At 38.7% G+C, this 20,244-nt stretch overlaps 1 protein-coding gene across 1 annotated transcript in view; it reads right to left on the reverse strand.

The window, feature by feature from the left end:
- TTN (titin) overlaps positions 1-20,244 on the reverse strand; it is a 309,757-nt gene that overhangs the window by 46,808 nt on the left and 242,705 nt on the right. The window contains exons 122-154 of the mRNA XM_045032840.1: positions 18,729-18,879; positions 18,360-18,641; positions 17,954-18,256; positions 17,562-17,864; positions 17,168-17,449; positions 16,344-16,643; positions 15,950-16,252; positions 15,551-15,859; positions 15,183-15,464; positions 14,617-14,916; positions 14,168-14,461; positions 11,104-14,070; positions 10,677-10,997; positions 10,281-10,565; positions 9,783-10,082; positions 9,098-9,400; positions 8,073-8,348; positions 7,675-7,974; positions 7,281-7,583; positions 6,674-6,973; positions 6,257-6,544; positions 5,869-6,165; positions 5,482-5,784; positions 5,068-5,373; positions 3,934-4,221; positions 3,524-3,814; positions 3,141-3,428; positions 2,374-2,964; positions 2,182-2,286; positions 1,514-1,711; positions 1,127-1,423; positions 431-1,018; positions 34-336 (exon numbers count right to left, since the gene is read on the reverse strand). Coding sequence (XP_044888775.1) covers positions 34-336; positions 431-1,018; positions 1,127-1,423; positions 1,514-1,711; positions 2,182-2,286; positions 2,374-2,964; positions 3,141-3,428; positions 3,524-3,814; positions 3,934-4,221; positions 5,068-5,373; positions 5,482-5,784; positions 5,869-6,165; positions 6,257-6,544; positions 6,674-6,973; positions 7,281-7,583; positions 7,675-7,974; positions 8,073-8,348; positions 9,098-9,400; positions 9,783-10,082; positions 10,281-10,565; positions 10,677-10,997; positions 11,104-14,070; positions 14,168-14,461; positions 14,617-14,916; positions 15,183-15,464; positions 15,551-15,859; positions 15,950-16,252; positions 16,344-16,643; positions 17,168-17,449; positions 17,562-17,864; positions 17,954-18,256; positions 18,360-18,641; positions 18,729-18,879 — 12,607 coding nt within the window. The remainder of the gene's footprint in view (positions 1-33; positions 337-430; positions 1,019-1,126; positions 1,424-1,513; positions 1,712-2,181; positions 2,287-2,373; positions 2,965-3,140; positions 3,429-3,523; positions 3,815-3,933; positions 4,222-5,067; positions 5,374-5,481; positions 5,785-5,868; positions 6,166-6,256; positions 6,545-6,673; positions 6,974-7,280; positions 7,584-7,674; positions 7,975-8,072; positions 8,349-9,097; positions 9,401-9,782; positions 10,083-10,280; positions 10,566-10,676; positions 10,998-11,103; positions 14,071-14,167; positions 14,462-14,616; positions 14,917-15,182; positions 15,465-15,550; positions 15,860-15,949; positions 16,253-16,343; positions 16,644-17,167; positions 17,450-17,561; positions 17,865-17,953; positions 18,257-18,359; positions 18,642-18,728; positions 18,880-20,244) is intronic.

The raw sequence follows: 20,244 nt of genomic DNA on the forward strand, positions 1-20,244 counted from the left end.
TGGTGAACTCTGCAGTAAAGACATGATACTAACATGCAGCGTCTTTAATTAGTACTGGGTTTGAAGCATCACTTGGTGGTCCAACCCCTGCTCTATTTTCTGCACTGACGCGGAATTCATATTCATTTCCTTCTAGGAGTCCAGTCACTTTGCATCTAAGGTCTGAAACTGGTTTCTTCGTTACTCTGACCCATCTCAAACCTTTCTTTTCTTTCCTTTCCACATAGTAGCCTGTGATCTCACTACCACCATCATCAATTGGCCTTTTCCAGGTAACAGTTGCACTATTTTTAGTCACATTTGTTACTTCCGGTTTTCCAGGAGGACCTGGGGGACCTAATAGGAAAAAAATACAGAGTTTTTGAAACATATATGAGCCTTTAAATACTATAATGAACACTTGGTTAAAGTGTTAACCTTTTCTACTTACCAAATCTATCCACCATTTTAACTGGTTCTGACTGTACTGGTTCACCCTTGCCATACTGGTTCACAGCTGAGACACGGAAGATGTATTCATTTCCTTGAATGAGCTTGCTAACAACATGCCTGCAAGTTTCTATATTTTCAGCAATTAAAGTCCACAGGAGTCGGCTAGTTTCTCTCTTTTCAAGTACATAAGACTTGATGGGTGATCCACCATCTTCTGCAGGAGGTGACCAGGTAAGAGTAGCTTTTTCAGCTGAGACGTTGCTGACCTCAATAGGCCCAGGGGGTCCAGGTACATCTAAAACTTTCACATGCACATGCTCCTGTTTAGTTCCAAAAGGATTGCTTGCAGTGATTGTGTATTCACCAGAATCTTTCCTGGCTGCATATTTGACATTAAGTGTGGAGGAAGTTGGAGTTGTTTCAATGTGTACAATATCTGAAGGCTTAAAGTCTTTTCCTGCTTTGGACCATGCTGAAGTTGGAAGTGGTTTGCCATGGATGCTAATAGCAGACATTGTAATTGTATCTCCTGCTTTAACGGTCAAGCCTTCTTTCAATGTAGGATCAATAACAATAGTTGGTGCCTCTGTAAAAGAAAAGCATGTTTGTCAGAAAAGAGAGCAAGAGAGTGTATTTTAAACAATAACTTAATAAACCAACCACCTCCCCTATATTTTTGATACGGTCTACGTACCATACTCATCCTTGCATATTATGGTTCCTGTAGGTTCTGATGGTGGACTGATAGCACCAGCAGTGTTCTTTGCTCTAATTCTGAACTCATACTTCCCACCTTCAACAAGGTCAGTTACAGTAAATGCACAGTCTGGAACATTCACATGATTAGCTTTTGTCCAAGATTTTGAAGGCAAGTCACGTTTTTCAACTATGTAGCCAATTAACTTATGTCCACCATCATACTTTGGTTCTGTCCAAATGAGAGTTACTGAGTTCCTAGTTATATTGATAACTTCAGGTTTCCCAGGAGGATCTTTAAAAAAATTAAAATAAAACAATAGTAAAACAAATGCCAATATTTTTCAACCCACAGAATTTTCTCTTTTTCCTTCTGATGACTTACCAATGGGATCAAGTGCCACGATTGGTTCAGATGGCAGGCTTGGTTTACCTACTCCTGCCAGGTTGATTGCCATCACTCTGAATTCATATTCCAGACCTTCAGTTAACCCTGTTACTCTGAAGTCTTTCATTCTTAATGGAGTCTTGTTAGCTCTCTTCCACAGAAGGCTATTTCTTTCTTTAAATTCAAGGTGATAACCTACAAAGATGAATAGTAAAATGTAAAATAGCAGTTGATATTATAAAAATTTTCATTTGCACAGTTAACTGCCCAGCATACTACTGCTGTATCTGTATCAGACTAAGGAATAGATATGAATGTAAATTACAGATATATGCAGTTACATGTTTTGTGAATACAAATACTAATTTATGCATGCAAATATGAATTTATATAGGTGCACCTATTGTCCCTTCCTTACAAGATTTGGCCATATGTGCATGAAACAGCTATAATGTCACAATTCCTCTTTATTTCTAACTTTTAATTTTAATTTTTTTATTATTATTTTAAAAACAGCATATATATTAAATGAATGAAAAAGAAGCATAATTTTAAAGATACATAAAGGATACATTAAAACAAAAAGTAATAGTTTTATTTTACTTTTCATTAAGAAGAAAGAAGAGCTAGAGGGAAAAATGGTGAGAAGGTTTTAAGGCAAATACCTGTGATTGGTGAGCCACCAGTTTTCTTTGGGTCAGTCCAAGTTAGAGATGCAGAATCATGCCTAACATCAACAATTTTGGGTGGTGGAGGAGCATCTGGCACATCTAGAATATGTTAAAAATAAATTAGCATTAAAAGGAAATACCAAGATTACATCATTTTTAATGAAAAAGATTATTATTTATTATTACCAAATGGATGTCTTGCAACCACAGGGTCAGATTTAAGGCCTTCTCCTACTCCATATTTATTTTCAGCACTGATCCTGAAAGTATATTCATTTCCCTCATGAAGTCTTGAAACTCTAAATGTAGTTTTCTGGACAGCAGAAGCACATGTCACCCATTTATTGTTTATATTATCTCTCTTTTCTATGATATAATTAGTGATTTCTGAACCACCATCGTCTTTTGGAGGTCCCCATTTTAAGGTTATAGCATCAGCTGTGACTTCTTCAAATTTCACAGGTCCGGTTGGGATGCCAGGTTTGCCAACAACTTTTACGGAAATAGTGCCTTCCTTACTGCCAGCACTGTTCTTCAGAGTGATTGTGTATTTTCCAGCATCATCTTTCTGGCAGTCACGTACCAAAAGAGTGGTGTTAACTGCTGTAGACTCAAAGGCAACTCTTCCAGTCTCAGTGAGTACTTGGTCTTCACCTTTCTTCCATGTCACAGTTGGGGCAGGTTTTCCTTTAATTGGGATTTTAAGACGGAAACTACTACCTTCTTTGGCTAAATAGCACAAATCAGGTAGAGCTCTTAAATCAAGATCAGGTGCCACTGCAAAATAAAAAGGTATCAATTATTCATTTGAGCATAAAAACCTTTGTTTTAAAATGTTAATTCAGTTCTAAACTAAACTGATATGTATCCATGCATGATGGACATTATGTATAAAGCAACATATAATTTGGATAAATGAAAGAGAGTATTAATGAGTTTGGAGAAATACTTACCAACATCATCTCTTGCCACAACTGTAATCTCACTTGGAGTTCCATATCCAGCATCATTCTGTGCTCTTACTCTGAAAGTATACTCCTTCCCTTCCGTCAAATCTTTAGTTGAAAACTGGAGGTTCTTTGACCTCATAACTTCTTGCCATGAATCATCAGCAGTCATAATCTCAACAGTATATGCAATGATACGGCTTCCACCATCACTGATAGGCTTTTTCCAGGCTAGATTGCAGGATGACTTTGTTACAGCCAAAGCTTTTAGGTCGACAACTGGGCCGGGTGTTTCTAGAAGGAATAAAAACATTGGTAAGTCTCAATTACAAATTAAAAACAAGGTCATTTTAAAAGTAAAGTAGGAAAACAATATTCAGTTTTCTCACCAGAAGCTTTAATAGCATCCCGAGTTTCACAGGGGTCACCAATGCCGTATTCATTTTCAGCGAGCACCCTGAAAAAGTATGATTTCCCTTCCTCCAAATTAGTTATCCTGAAACTTGTCTTTGGGCATTCAGTTGAAACTGTGGACCATGATTTTCTCTCTGCATCCCGTTTTTCAACAATATAGTTTGTGACTGGACTGCCACCATCAATTAGAGGAGGCTCCCAGGAAATAAAGGCAGAATCCTTAGATGCTTCTTTTACAATCAGATTAATAGGAGGTCCAGGAGTATCTATATGAATGCAAAATAAATATTTGATTTAATCATCAAAATACAGAAAATATTAACTGGTATTACATTAATTTTAAAAATAACTAATACTTAAGATTAGTAATAATTCTGGAACTTACCAAGTACTTTCACAACCATGGTGTATGATTTTTTACCACTGCTGTTCTCCAGAGTCAAGACATATTTTCCAGCATCATATTTGTTTACATTTTCACAGCGTAGGAAAGTGTCAAAATCAGTTGACTTGATATCTAGCCCTTTCCTGTCTCTTATGTTGGCATTCACTTTAGACCAACTAATCTTTGGAGGTGGACGTCCTCTTACTGGCACATAAATCCTCATTGTGACTCCAGCACGTAATACAAGTACTTTCCTCAGTTCTGCATCGAGATCTCCCTCAGGTGGAACTGTATTGGTAATAAAATATGTATACATTATAATTCAGTATTTGAATGTAGCATTAAAATTGCTGTAAGCGAAAGTCCCAGTTTACTGGCATTGCACTGGATAGGAAGGCTTGTTCCTGTGTCTCAGCTGGTGTTATTTAAACTGTGGTTTTGACCTAGTTTCAAGATAATTGATAGGCTGAACTTCTTCCACAGTGCTTCCTCCTTCTCTCATCAACTACATCTCTTTTCCCCCACACCCATCATATGAATGAGTCCCTCTTCCTCCTTATCTTAAAAGGAACTTGTAACTCATCTGCCTCTCCTGTACTTTTTTACCCTGCACAAGTGTAACTATTACTGGGTGGTGCTACACTTTTGCTCCATTTAGTTGTGTATGATGAAGTAGCCTGAATGTCAACTGGGGACAAGAGCCCCATACAATTAAATCAGGCAGGATGCCCCAGAAAACCACAAGGGCTTAGTATAGGCAGCTGGGCTTCAAATTCCTTGAAAGGTAGGAGAGAGACTGAAGGCCTGAGGAAGAGGAGAGAGAGATCTGGAGAGTCTGAATGAGGGCTGGGGGGAAAAGGGAAAAATCTTGAAGACCCAAGAAGGTGGGAGAATTACTGCTGGGGAGACAGGAAAAGCAGGCACTATCCGCCCTAAAAATGACTCCAATCTCATTCCTCTTCAGTTGCCAGTTCTCCCACACACTGTAAAACAAGCTCTCTCAGGCTCCCAGCTACCAGACCCTCCTGTGTTCTCCTGCTGCAAGCTGTGACAAGCCCCTCCTTTAAGCTTCTAAATCTACCTCATAAATCTTCACTGAAAGCAGCAAGTTCATTTGTTTTCCAGAATACTTACTTAAAATGTCTTTGGCAAGGTGTTTGTCAGGTACATCACTTGGGTCACTGTATCCAATCTTATTGACAGCATAAATACGGAACTGATATTCTGTATTTTCTGACAGTCCAGTTACCACATAATGGGTATCCTGTAGGTTTTTTGGCAGATTGCATCTGACCCAGTTGTCTGTGTCAGCTCTTTTTACTTCAACTAGATAACCAATAATGGGGCTTCCGCCATCATATGCTGGTTTGCTCCAAGACAGGCTTATAGAATTACGGGTTGTGTCAACCACTTTTGGGAAGGCCGGAGGGCCAGGAGGATCTGAGAATGAAAACAATAGGAAGTTACATAGAATATATTAAATAATGATACTGAGCAAAAGCATGTGGACATTTGAGAAGAAAATCAAAATAAATGCTTTTAACTTACACTGAGGATCATGAGCATATGCTGCCTTAGATGGTCCACTAGGTTTGCCTGGTCCAGCCTTATTCAGTGCTGTCACTCTGTACTCATATTCCGTTCCTTCTTGGAGTCCAGTGGCCTTTACGGTTCTTTCTATGACAGGCTTCCTGTTTACCTTTGTCCAGTTAACAGTCTTAGTTTCACGTTTTTCAAGTATATATCCAGTCACAGGGGACCCACCATCATCAGCTGGTGGCTTCCAGCTAACAGTCATAAAATCTTTTGTTATATTACTAATTACAGGTGGATCGCAAGGCCCTGGTACATCTGTAAAGATTTATTGAAAATTATTTTCATATTCTTAAATGTGCATAAAAACAATCACAAAACCCTGCTGAACAACAAGCTTACCGTATGGATTTTTAGCAACTGTTGGCTCAGTGAAGATGGGCTCTCCCACACCGTATTTGTTTTCAGCGCAAATGCGGAACTGATATTCATGTCCTTCTATCAGTTTTTCCACACTGCAGCTCGTAATTGGTACATTGGCAGTGACTTGGGCCCAATTTGGTCTGCTTGTTTCACGTTTGTCAACAATATAGTTAGTAATTTCTGAACCTCCATCTTCAAGAGGAGGCTCCCAAGAAAGCATTGCACGGTCTGCACACATATTGGTGATTTTAACTGAGGCCGGAGGACCAGGCTTATCTGAAAAAAATAATGATTAATAGTTATATCTCTAGCTTTTGCTATATTATCCAAGTTACAAATATGGACTAATAAATTATCTTTAACCTACCAAGCACTTTAAGCTTAATGGTTGCTGATCTGGAACCACTTGCATTTTCAGCAGTAATAGTATAGTCTCCTGTCTGCTTCCTGTTAACGCTGAACAACTCCACAGTGGACAGGTTTCTCTTAGTGGTGATCTTAATGCCTTCAGCTGGTTTTAAAACATCTCCTTCTTTCTTCCAAGTAATTGTTGGCATAGGTTTGCCATACACATTAGCTTCAAGACAAACATTAGTTCCAGCTTTTACTGTAAGCAGTGATTTCATAGATACATCTAGCTCTATTCTGGGAGGAACTGAAAAGAAACAAAAAGAAGAGAGCTAACCAACCTAAAAGAATTAAACATATCATATAAATACCAGGTACAAAAGCATGATTGAATGTTATCAGAGTTTGCAAAAACTTTTCAAGTATACAATCTTACCATTTTCTGCCTGAATGGTCACTGGGTCAGAAGGTTCAGAAGGCCGGCTAATGTTAATTGCTGTCTTGGCAATTGCTCTAAATTGATATTGAGCATTTTCTTCCAAACCAGTAGCAGTGTATTCTTCTTGAGGAATTTGATGCGGAGTAGAATTGCATCGTACCCACTTATCACCAGGCAGTTTGCAAGCTTCAACAAAGTAGCCAATAATTTTGCTTCCACCATCATGCTTTGGTCTTGTCCATACAAGTGACACAGTACTCTTAGTGACATCAATAACTTCAGGTTTACCAGGAGGATCTAAAAACAAACAAGGCCATCATAAGTTTACCCTCATCAAAACATTTGTACATTCCAGAAAAATCTTTAACAGTGGTGGATGGTACTCATAGCGCATCTCTCTAAAAACCCACAACAATGCTAGATCACACAATATATAGATACAGTGTATTCATTACATATAAAACATCTAAAGAAATGGGAAAAGTGATTATTATAAAGTTGCAAATATTAAGTATTAAGTAAATGTATTACTACTAGAAGTAAATAACATAAATTTGACCAAAAATATTAATGACATTACAAATCATTTAAATGTTTTGCTTACCAACTGGGGCTCTTGCAGTAACAAAATCAGTTGGCTTGCTAGGTTTGCTTGCTCCAGCTTTGTTCAGGGCATAAATTCTGAAAGTATACTCGAGACCTTCAATTAGACCTGCACAAGGATACTCTGTAGAACGCACAAGTGTATCGTTAGCCTTCACCCACAGCAAACTATTTCTTTCTTTACGCTCTATGAGGTAACCAGTAATTGGACTGCCTCCATCACTGTCTGGTTTGTCCCATGCCACAAAAATACAGTCCTTGTTGACCTTGGTAACACGTGCATTTTTTGGTTCACTTGGAACATCTGTGGAAAAACAAAATGGATAACATTATCTGTTCTTCTACTGTTAGAAGAATTAAAATCAGAGAAGTGCCATAATTTAAAACTGACATACCAAATGGGAACCTTGCAACCATCTTGTCAGATGTGAGTGGCTCAGAAATGCCAAAACGATTTTCAGCACGAACACGGAACATATACTCTTGTCCAGGGGTCAGTTTTCCAACTCTGCAGCTTGTCTTTGTGACAGAAGCTACAGCTGTTATCCAGTCTCCCCGGCTTACATCACACTTTTCAACCACATAGTTTGTAATGTTACTGCCACCATCTTCGAGAGGCATATGCCATGCAAGTGTGCAAGCATCAGCATCTATATCAGAAATGTCAAATGGAGGCTGTGGTGGACCTGGGGCATCTGCATAAAGATGTAAGGAGAAAAATTTAAGAAAATAGTAGAGAATGAAATATCTTAAATCTAGCTGTGTAGAAAGTTAGGTTGAAAATGAAAGTTACCCATGACTACCACTCTGATTCTCTGAGTGGCAATACCCGAGCTGTTTTCTGCTGCAAGAGTGTAGTAATCACTGTCTTTCCTAGTCACATCCTTAATTATGAGAACAGAAGAGTTTTCTGCTTTATGCACAGCCAGACGACTGGATGTAAATACATCTTGTTCTCCTTTCATCCATTTACAGATTGGCTGAGGTTTCCCATAGACATAAGCTTCAATTCTGAGTTTCTGCCCAGCTTTAATATTAACATGATCTGGCATCAGGATCTTAGGTGGCACTAAAAAGGACAAACAAACAAGCACAAATATTTGTAACTCCTGTGAGAAATTATTTTATTTTGTCATGCAAGTGATCTCTGCTGGAGCCCAGAGGATTTTATAGGTAGTATCCTTAGTCTCAATTCAGTGGGGATGTTTTAATAGTTTGAACCGCAGGTTTGAACTATGTAAACACCCCTGAAACCAGATGCTCCATAGCTGTCAGTGTAAACTCTGACTTCTATCTTTATATTCTGAATTTAGATTGTAAGTGAATGTTTCTGTGTTCAGATTGTCTTCTCATATATTTGAACAGTGCCTAAGACACTAGCAGCACTTAAAAACCATTATCATCCTTTTAGCCAAGGATAACTGGATGGCACTTAATCATCAAGAAGGGTCACTGTGAAGTGACATGACCCTCTCTCTGCCGGGGGTTGAGTACACTGCTTTCCTGATGCCATCTTCAAATCATAGAAATGTAGACCTGGAACGGACCTCACGAGAACACCTAGTCTATCCCTCCACGCTGAGGCAGGATAAAGTATACCTAGTCCATCCCAACAGATGTTTGTGTAACTTGTTCTTAAAAACAGGTTAGACTTCCTGGGATGCAGGAGACTGGTGACTTAAAGTGTGATCTTCTACAGAAGTGCAGTAGAGATAATTTAAAAATTGACTTCCTAGGACTCCATCAACCAAAAACCTTGTTCGTTTCATTATTAAAATAGATTTTAAATATTATATATAGTAATAATTAGATACTTACTGAGTTGTTCTTTAATTTCAAATATTCCTTCAGTTTCTCTTGGCAAACTTACTCCTACAGCATTTCTAGCTGCCACTCTAAATTGGTATTTCTTTCCTTCTTTCAGGCCGACTACAACAATGTTCAGATCTTTGACAACGGAATATTGTGTCCAGCGATCCTCAGGTTGTTGTTCTTCTTTGTAGCTAATAATATATCCATCAATTTTAGAGCCTCCATCACGCAGTGGTGGCAACCAGCCTAAAGTTGCACTGTTCTTTGTAATTTCAGTAACTTCAAGTTTTCTTGGTGGATCAGGTTCACCTTAAGAAAAAACAAAGCAGATATATTAAAACATAACCACATTAACTGGGCATGCTTTGGTAGAATTACTAAGAATTCTGACTGGTTTTTCATTAATTCAAAAAGGACTTTATTTAACAGAGAAATTCATTTGATTTGAAAAACATGTCACATTAGAAACTACCAGAGTGATTAAATTAATATAGAGTTACGATAAGTATTCAGGGTTTTTAAATTTTTATTAAGCAAACATATCTGCAAGGAATATTTATTCACTGTCACTGAGTGGTTAGCAGCCATACAGAATTTAGACATGTCCACATTCATGAAAAATAAGAAGCTTACTGGAGATTAAAGCAAATAAAGATGCAAGAATAAAAGATGGACATTAAGAAATACTTACTCAGTGGATCTGATGCCAAGATTGGTTTTGGTGCTTCTGTTGGAACACCTGGACCATATTCATTGACAGCAGTTACTCTAAAGAAGTATTCATTTCCAGGTACAAGATTAACTACTTTGAAACTAGTTTTCTTTACATCTGGAATGACTGTTGACCAGGTCTTTCTGTCAGCCTCACGTTTCTCCAGGATGTAGTGAGTTACTGGACTACCACCATCATTCTCAGGAGGTACCCATGAAAGCTGACATGACATTTTTGTGACATCTGAAACACTGAACTCGGCTACAGGTCCAGGAGTATCTATAAAGAAACATTAATTCATATATCAGTCCATTTACAATGAAAGTTTGGTAATGACTTCCTATACATGGGGAATTAATATTAGCCATGTACAGGGATACTCAAATGATATTGTGATAGGAGCCATAAAAATCCCTGTAATAAATAATGAAAGAATAATAAAATTGATGTGTTTACAAATTGTTTACGGTGACTTACCAAGGACTCTGACATTCACAAATACGGCCTTTTCTCCAGCTGGGTTAACAACTGTCAAAGAATATTTTCCTGAATCATCACGTGTAGAATTGGGGATGACAAGGAAGGCCATAGTGTCAACCAGATCAACCTGTCCTTTTCTGACCACATTATCAATGCCCACTCTCCTCCAGGTGACTTTAGGTGCTGGTCGCCCTCTAACAATGCCAAAAAGTCTAATGGGACATCCTGCTCTGACTGTGACTAATTTTCTTAGGCTTGCATCCAAATCAATCTCAGGAGGTTCTGAAACAAACATTAAAGAAAAACAACAAAAAAAGTTCAGAATGTGAAATAAAATCTAAATATAGCAAATAAATAATGCAAAAATTCATAGATAAGAGAGAAAAAAATCACCAAGTATTTCTTTAGGAGACACAGCTTCCTTCAGTTCAGCTGGTCGGCCAATGCCAACCTGGTTTTGGGCACAAACCCGGAACTCATATAGTTGTTTCTCATCCAGGCTGGTAACTGTAAATTCTGTATGAATAACTTGTGCAGCAACATTACATCGTTTCCATCCTACATCAGGAGCTACACTTTCACCTTTTGGTCTCATTTCCACAACATATCCAATAATTGGTGCACCACCATCATAGACTGGTTTTCCCCAGCCAAGAGTGATGGAACTCTTTGTGCTGTCAACCACCTTCAGATTAGTTGGAGGACCAGGAGGTTCTGAAAGACACGATAAAGGGCAGGAATAAGGATACATCTGAGCCTCTAAGCAACCTGTTAATTTAATATTTTATTTTAATAACAGTAAAATATATCACTACAGTACCTATTGGGTCTTTTGCCACTACCGGTCTCGATGGCAAGCTTGGTTCTCCAAGACCAATTTCATTTTCAGCCTTGACACGAAATTGGTATTCATGTCCTGGAATGAGATCTATAACCTTCTTGCGTCTCTCTGGGATTGCACTCTTAGTAACAGGAACCCATCTTAATGCTCGTTTCTCTTTCTTCTCTAATATATATCCTGTAATTGATTTGCCACCATCATATTCTGGTGGGTTCCAGACTACAGTCATCTCATTTTTACTGACTTTAGTGACTTCGGGGGGATCAGGACGGCCAGGTCTGTCATACTTTGTTTTTGCAATAATTGGTTTTGTTTCTGTTGGAGGGCCAGTGCCCATCTTATTCTCTGCACGAACCCTGAAGATATACTCATTGCCTTCTATGAGGCGTGTCACATTTGCATGCGTTGTTAGAACAGCAGCAGAGTATGTAGACCAAACCATACGCTTGCTCTCACATTTTTCTAAGATGTAATTTTGTATTTCACAACCACCATCATCTTCAGGTGGGTCCCAGTTGACAGTACACCTATCACTTGAAATGTCGGAGATCTTCAAATTTCTTACAGGACCAGGTTTATCCAAAACATTAACGGTAGCATAAGCTACAAAACTACCAGCTGCATTAGTTGCAGTAATCACATATTTACCACCATCACTACGCTTAGATTTTGTGAGAACAAATTTAGATGAATTGGAAGTTGTTTCAATTGTGACTCTTGGAAATTTGGTTAAATCTGTGGCATCTCTGTCCTTTGTCCATACAACTTCTGGTTGGGGCTTGCCTTTAAGTCCTGCCTCAAGTCTAATAGAGTCACCTGCTTTTACAGTTAGCACACCACTTAACTTCAGATCAAGGACTGGTTTCTGCAGTTCTTCCTTCACAACAACTTCACTTGTCTTCACCCAGTCACTTTCACCTCCCTCATTCTTGGTCTGAACTCTGAATTGATATATTTTATTTTCAATGCATTTATCAACCATGTAGTGTGTTTCCTTAATACTGCCCTTGTGCACCCTTTCCCATTCATCTGAATCCTTCAGTTTTCTTTCAACGTGGTAAGATAAATTGGGGCTTCCACCATCATAATCTGGTCTTCTCCATTTCAGATACACAAATGTCTTCCCTGTTTCTGCAATGTGAAGGTTTTCTGGTGGACCAGGCCTATCAACAGGATTAATGGCAAGGATAGGAGTCTTGGTCTCAACGACAGGGCCTGGCCCTACTTTGTTCTCTGCACAAACTCTGAAGAAGTATTCATGGTTTTCTATGAGATTTGCCTTTACTAATCGTTTGGTAACATCAGAAGAGACAATTGACCATCCTTTCTGGTTTGGCTGACGATACTCTACTATGTAATTTGTAATTTCTGACCCACCGTTATCTACTGGGTTTTCCCAAGTGACCATACAAGAATCTTTTGTAACATAGCTTATCTTCAAGTTCTGGCATGGTCCGGGTCTGTCAAGTACATTAACAAGTGCAAATGCTTGAGCATGTCCACTGCTGTTCTTCGCTGAAATGATGTATTTGCCATGATCGTCTCTTGTGGCTTCTTTCACATGCAGTTCAATACGAGGGAATTCATGAACCATCTCAACACGCTTGTCTCGGACTAATACTTTGCCATCCTTAGACCATGTTATGTCAGGGTCTGGTCTTCCCTTTACTCTACCAGTAATATGGATTGTTTGGCCTACTCTGACGGTGATTAAGTCACGACAGGTCACATCTAGATCTATTTCTGGAGGAGAAAGAATATCCTTTACAAGAACAGTTTCTGGCAGTTCTCTGGGCTCTCCTTCTCCAACGATGTTAGCAGCTTTTATACGGAATCTATATTCATTTCCTTCAATTAGCCCAGGTACCCTGAAGGCACACTGTGGAATGAGTTCATCTTTATTAATCCTATCCCACTGTGTAGTTCCAGTTTTCTGACATTCCACAACATATCCCAAAATAGGGCTGCCACCATCTTTGAGAGGCTTTGTCCACACCAGGTCAGCTGTTTCTCTGGTCTTGTCTTTTAGTTTTGGATTAATGGGAGGTCCAGGTGGTCTGATAGGGCGTGAAACTTTTATTGGGTCAGAAACTGGGGATGGTGGGCTTATGCCTACCATGTTTTCTGCAAAAACTCGGAATTCATATGTGTTGCCCTCAAAGAGACCAGTGGCTCTGAACTTCAGTTGAAGCACTGGTGTCTTGTTGACACGTACCCATTTTCCAGATATTTCCCGACGTTCCAGAATGTATCCAGTTATTGGACTTCCACCATCAGATTTTGGTAGGGTCCAAGACACTGTTGCAGCATTTTCTGTAATATCTGAAACCACTGGTTTACCAGGTGGGGATGGTGGATCAAACATATGTTTAGCAACTGTTGGCGTTGAATCGAGGGGTGCACCAATGCCTATCTTATTCTCTGCACGGACACGGAAAATATATTCACAACCTTTCTGTAGACGTGGAACCTTAAGTTTTGTTTGATTGATTCCTGAACAGACCACTCCCCAAGATTCTTTCTTGGATTCTCTCTTCTCAACAATGTAGTTCAGCACAGGGCTTCCACCATCATCTTTAGGAGGACGCCAGGAAATAATCATGTGTTCTGGTGTGACTTCAAGAATATTAATAGGACCAGTGGGTGGACCAGGAACATCCAAAACAGTAAGATGAAGACCAACAGTTTTGCTGCCAGCTGCATTAGACACTGTGAGAAAATATTCTCCAGTATCTTTTCTTACACAGTCTTTAATGGTAAGTACTGTTGAATAACTGTCAGTATCAATTTTGTAGTTTCCTTCTGTTTTAATTTCATTTCCATCAGTTACCCATTTTGCAGTGGGCACAGGTACACCTCTCATGATTGCAGGAAGTCTGACTGTGCTACCAGCTTTAACAACAAGACCTTCAATTAACTTCACATCTAGTTCCACATATGGAGGTACTGGAATTAGAAAAAATATAGAAATTACAATATGATTTTTTTCACGGGGAACACTAAAAGTAAGAAATGAAAAAAGTCATACAAATTAAAAAGGTACCTAGTTTTTCTTGACACTCTATTGGTATAGTTGTATCTGGAAGACTAAGACCCACGATATTCTGTGCTTTCACACGGAATTTGTAAGTCTTTCCTTGCTGTAGACCAGTAACAACACACTCTAGCATGGGTACAGTCTTGAACTTAATCCATTCCTCTGCACCTTCTTCTTGATACTCCACCAAATATCCATTGATTTCAGCACCACCGTCACGATCTGGCCTATTCCAAACAAGGGAAACTTCTGTTTTGTCAACATCTACATGGTGCAGATTCTTTGGTGGCCCTGGAGGATCTTTTAAAAGCAAAAAACAAGAAGTTTAATAGGGTGAACAACCTATGCCCCACCAACACACATACTCTATATTGTATTTGTACTAACAAGATCAGTTAATCAAAGTTCAAAAAAGATTCAAAACAAAACAAAATTCATCAATGAAAAATACTTACATAGTGGGTCTATAGCCTTGATTGGTTTGAGACAGTCAACATATGGACCTCGCCCATACTGGTTCTCAGCAGCAACACGGAAGAGATACTGAGTGCCTTCCATAAGATGTTTAGCCAGATGGCTGTGTTTCTTGGAGGATGATGAGATGGGTACCCACTGGGGAGCAGCTACATCTTTCTTTTCCACCACATAGTTGGTAATGACAGAACCACCATTGTCCTCTGGTTCCTTCCAAGTGAGATAGCAAGAATCTTTTCTAACTTCACTTACTTGCAGATTTCTAGGTGGGCCAGGTTTATCTATTTTTTTAAAAAGTACAGAATATTTATTTAATAAACAAAACTAATTTTACAAAATTTAGCACGTTTCAATAGAAAGAAGTTTTTACTAAAAGTACTGCTTATCATTTACAGTCCTTTTCTCATACAGCTCTTATATTATGTTGCTTTATTACTGATTATTTCTGCATTGAAATTATTCATTTATTCTCTGCATATCCAATTTCTTTGATTTCCAATAAAATAATAAAAAGCATACAATATAAACAAAGACCAAAAATAATTACCTAGTACAATGACTTTTACTGAAACTGTCTTTGAACCAACTGGATTCTCAACAGTCAAAGAATAGATTCCACCATCTTCATGGACAGTGTTACGAATTTCCAGCTTACTGCCAACTCCCGTAACCTCAATATCTGCTTTGGGTGAAACCTCTTGTCCTTCTTTCTTCCATGACACTTTTGGGAATGGAATTCCTTTAATTACAGCACTAAGTCTTAGTGTATTTCCAGCTTTTACGTGTTGCTCCCGTGCCATATTAGCATCAAGTATCAGCTCTGGAGGTTCTGGGAAAAAGATTCCAGTTTTAGTAAATAAGCACATTTTGACAATATCTTTTATTTATAAACTTATCTGAGTTTATTTCACTTACCAAGCCTGTCCTTTACTTCTATTGGATCAGGAACATAAGCTGGTTCTGATTCACCTGCTGCATTGACTGCCATGACTCTGAACTTATAAGTCAAACCCTCAGTAAGACCAGTGACCTTGTATTTTGTTTCAGGGCAGGAGTCTGCTGTAAGATTGGCCTTCTTCCAATCTTCATCTCCAACTTTCTGATACTCAACAAGATAGCCAATGATCTTGCCTTTGCCATCATGACGTGGTGGTTGCCAAGACAAATCAACTGAGTTTTTAGTTTTATCGACTGCTTCAGGGTTAATAGGTGGACTTGGTTTGACTATTAAAAAAATCAGAAACCATTAAAACCTATCTGAAAAAGATTTTCAGGAACACACAGAATATGAATGGATTTTGTTTGATACTTTACCAATTGGATCTTTAGCGAAGACTGGCTTTGATGGTGGGCTAGGATCACCAACACCAATTTCATTTGCTGCTGATACACGGAATTCATATTCACAGCCTTCAAGGAGATCAGGTACCCTGAACTGAGTTTCTGGGAAAATCGGATCTTTGGTGACTCTGGCCCATCGTTTAGACATTGTTTCCTTCTTTTCCAAAATATAAGTAGTTATTGGCTTGCCTCCATCATGTGGTCTGTTCCAAATTACTAAGGCAGAATTTTTGGTAACATCTTTAATGATGGGTTGCTCTGGCGCAGCAGGAACACCTGAAGAAATAATATTTTTAAATGAATTTATAGTATAACAAGCATTCTGATGGTTAAATTATTAAAATAAAGTAGCAAATAAATAACATACTGAAACGATCCTTGGCCTTCATTTCATCAGATACTAGAGGATCACTTATGCCATAAAGATTTTCAGCATAAATTCGTACAACATACTCTTTTCCCTCAAGTAGTTTAGGAATTTTGCACGTTGTCTTGACATTGGCAGATGTTACTGGCATCCAGAGATCCCTGTGTGCATCTTTCTTCTCAATAATATAATTTGTAATTTCACTGCCACCATCATCTAGTGGAGGTTTCCAGGAGATGATCATATGATCTTTATGAACTTCATCAAATATAACTGGACCTACTGGAGGCTGAGGGCGATCTGTTAAAAGAAACAATGAATAGAAAAATCCACCAATACGCAGATTGAACAGTGTCATTACTCTACTGTAAATATAACTTGGAATGAAAGGTGTGGCCTAATGGTTATAATAAAGAACTGGGAATCAGGACACCAATTTTCTATTCTTGGCTCTGCTGTTCTCTCACTATGTGATATTGAGCAAATCACTTTCCTTTGGTTTACTCATCTGTAAAAGGAGACTAATACCTAACTTATTGGGCTTAATTAATTAATGCTTACAAAGTGCTTTATCATCTTGCATTGAAATTTGCTAAAATAGTGCAAAATATTATTATTAGAGCATGTCAAATTATTCATGGTAAATAAACTTACACCAGCAATTAACTGAATACTCAAAATCAATGAATAACATATCACAAATAATAAAGGAGTGAATTCACAATATTTCTATGTCACTCAGTTTAATATTCAATCTTTCTTCTATTTGATCAGTTCTAATTATTATTAAAAGCAAGACATTATTATAGCTCAGTTACACTTACCAACAACAGTGACTTGACAAAGGCCTTTTCTTGATCCAGAGCTGTTCTCTATGATCACACAATATTTGCCTGAATCTTCTCGGATGGATTTTAATATCCCCAAGCAAAGGGTTGTTGGAGTGGTCTGAATCTTTGTGCGCTTATCTTCTTTAACTGTAATTTCATCCTTTAACCAAGTCACCTTTGGCACAGGCTTCCCTGAGTAACGTCCAGTCAGGCTGAAAGCTTCACCAACCCGAACAATTAGCTTGTCTCTACAATCAAGTTCCAGTGTTGGAGGAGCTAAAAGATATCATTGGGAAAAAAAGGAAAGTAGCAATATTAATAAAAAAATTATATACCCCAAAACATACTTGTTTGTTTTCAAACTGAATTATGGAAAATAGACCCATACCAATTTCATCCTTGCATGTGATTGGTTTTGTGCAGAAAGATGGTTTTCCTTGTCCCACAATATTGCAAGCACTCACACGATATTCATAAGTGTCACCTTCTTTCAGTCCTTCAACAGTGTATTTCCGATCAAGCATTTTCTCCTTTGTAACTCTGTGGAATTTCTCTTTTCCAATGAGACGGCTTTCCAGGACATACATGGTTATGTCGGAACCTCCATTATATTTAGGTGGGTTCCAAGTCAATGTAACAGAATCCTTGGTAACTGCTTTTACCTCCAAATCTTCTGGACGCTCAGGTACAGCTGTAAATAAACATAAACAATGTGGTGAATACATTTTTTTGCCGATCTCTCTTCTATTACAATCATTCATAAAACAAAAATGTACTTACATATTGGTTCTCTGATGACAAGCTCTTTTGTTGTCTCAACGAATGGGCCCATGCCAATAATATTCTCAGGTGCAATTCGGAAAAAGTATGCCTTGCCTTCAATCAGTCCTTGAACAGTAGCATTCTGTCTCGTGACTGTATAGGTTACTGGGGTCCAAGCTTTACGGTCAGCTTCACGCTTTTCAATAATATAGTTGGTGATAGGAGAACCACCATCATCCTCTGGAGAAAACCATGTCAGTTTGCAAGAGTCATTGGTTAGGTTCTCAGTAAGGAATGGAACACCAACTGGCCCTGGTACATCTAAGATGGAAAGAAAAAGTATATATTTAGTTTTATGTACTGGACTTTATGAAACCATATTTTTAGAACAAAATTGTATGCAAATTCTGAACTTCCGATTTACCTAACACATCAACAATAATAGTCTTCTTCCGTTCTCCACCTGCATTTTTGGCAAAAAGAGTGTAGAGGCCTTGGTGACTTCTCTTGCAGTTCTTAATAACCATAGAAGAGCTGATGGCTGTTTCTTCAATTTTAGCTTCTTCTGGTAAAGCTCTTTCATCCCTGCTCCAGGTGACTGTTGGAGGTGGCTTTCCTGAGACATAAGCTATGATCCGGATCACTCCCCCAGCATGAACAACAATTCTGTCCCTGACACTAGCATCCAAGTGAAGATCAGGGGGGACTGTAAGAAATAAACAAAATGATTCAATATATTTTCTGTTCGTTCACTTTGATTGGTAAAAATGTTTAAAATAAAAATTATAAATACCAATTCTATCCTTCATTTCAATAACTTCTGTAACTTCTCCGGGCTCTCCGATACCAGCAGCATTTATTGCTCTAACTCTAAATCTGTAGAAACTTCCTTCTTTTAATCCTGTCACAACAAACTTGGTTCCTCTTATTTCTCTATCTTTTACCTAGAAAAAGATTATAACATCAGTCAATATCAGAAAATCACAAACACCACAAAGGAATTGGCTATTGGTGGCACTTATGTATATGAAACAACTATTATGGTATAACTGTGTCATAAACAGATAGTTAAGGGTTAAAGTCTGTTTTACCTGTAAAGGGTTAACATGTAGTACCTGGTAACCACCTGACCAAAGGACCAATCAGAGATAAGATTTTTTCAAATCTCTGTGGAGGGAAGCCTTTGTCTGGGTGAGAACTGTTTTTGAATCTAACAGAGGACAGTCACGTCTCCAAGTTCTCCTGGAGTAGTTTCTACTAATTAATAGTGAGTATTAATTAGAAAGGCAAATTAGTCTTATGATTTGATTTCTATATTTGCAGTTGTGTGTTTGCTAAAGGAAATGCTTTATTCCTGTTTGCTGATATTGCTTTTACTGAGAAAAGGGGGAGAGGGGATTCTCTCCAGAGATTGATAAGGTTATACCCTATGAGTGTCCAGCTTGGGCTCATAGAGATTCTGTATTTTTCTTTTTATTCTTTAATAAATTCTTTTCTTTTCTTTGGACTTGGTTAATTTCTTCCCTTGGGGAAATTCAGGGGAAGGGGAGGGGGAAGTGGGCTGCTTCCCTGTGTGTAGAGATTCAAGGCGTTTGAATCCAGGCATCTCTGTCTTCAGAGCAAGCTGGAGAGAGGGGGGAGGGGGAAGGTTCCTCCTCTGTGAATTGATCTGTGTTCCCAAGGGGGGAAACGGGGGTGTCCCGGCCCACGGAATTGACCGGGTGGTGGCAGCCGAAGGGGAGACCTACCCTAGGATTTTGGGGTGGGGGAAGACATGCGGGTCCTCACTTTGAAACCGCCCAGTTTCAAGTGAGGGTAGACTCCTGACATGGTGGCAGCGGAGTTTCGAACCCATTGTTACAAGCAGTTTTTTTCAGCTGGGCTACGCTGAAGGGAGCTATTCTCTTCTTCTAGAGCAGGAAAGCAACCTGACAGAAGAGGGAGTTTACAGTTTCAGCCAGGTTGGCTGGAGGGAATTAAGTTTCCAGCAGGCTTTGTTGGGAAACAGATTTTCTTTCTTGAAGCAGTTTTCAGGGAGGAGTTTTTTTTTCTCTGCTGGCTATGCTGAGGAAAAACTCTTCCCTAGAGGTGTGTCCTTCCTTTGTGATATCAGGTATCACTCAGGATTCCTAAGGTGGGGGGAAGTGCTCGCCAAAGTACATTCCCATCCAACAGGAAAAACAGGTTTGGGGGGGGAGACACAAACCCTCCAGCCAGATTTTTTTTCCCTGTGTCTTTTCAAATCCTCTGGAGCCAGGCAATACAAATCTCCGAGAGGATTTACTACACTTTTCTGCAGGTACTAAGTA

The sequence above is a fragment of the Mauremys mutica genome, chromosome 10 (genome assembly GCF_020497125.1).
Source record: "Mauremys mutica isolate MM-2020 ecotype Southern chromosome 10, ASM2049712v1, whole genome shotgun sequence".
Taxonomy (NCBI): domain Eukaryota; kingdom Metazoa; phylum Chordata; order Testudines; family Geoemydidae; genus Mauremys; species Mauremys mutica.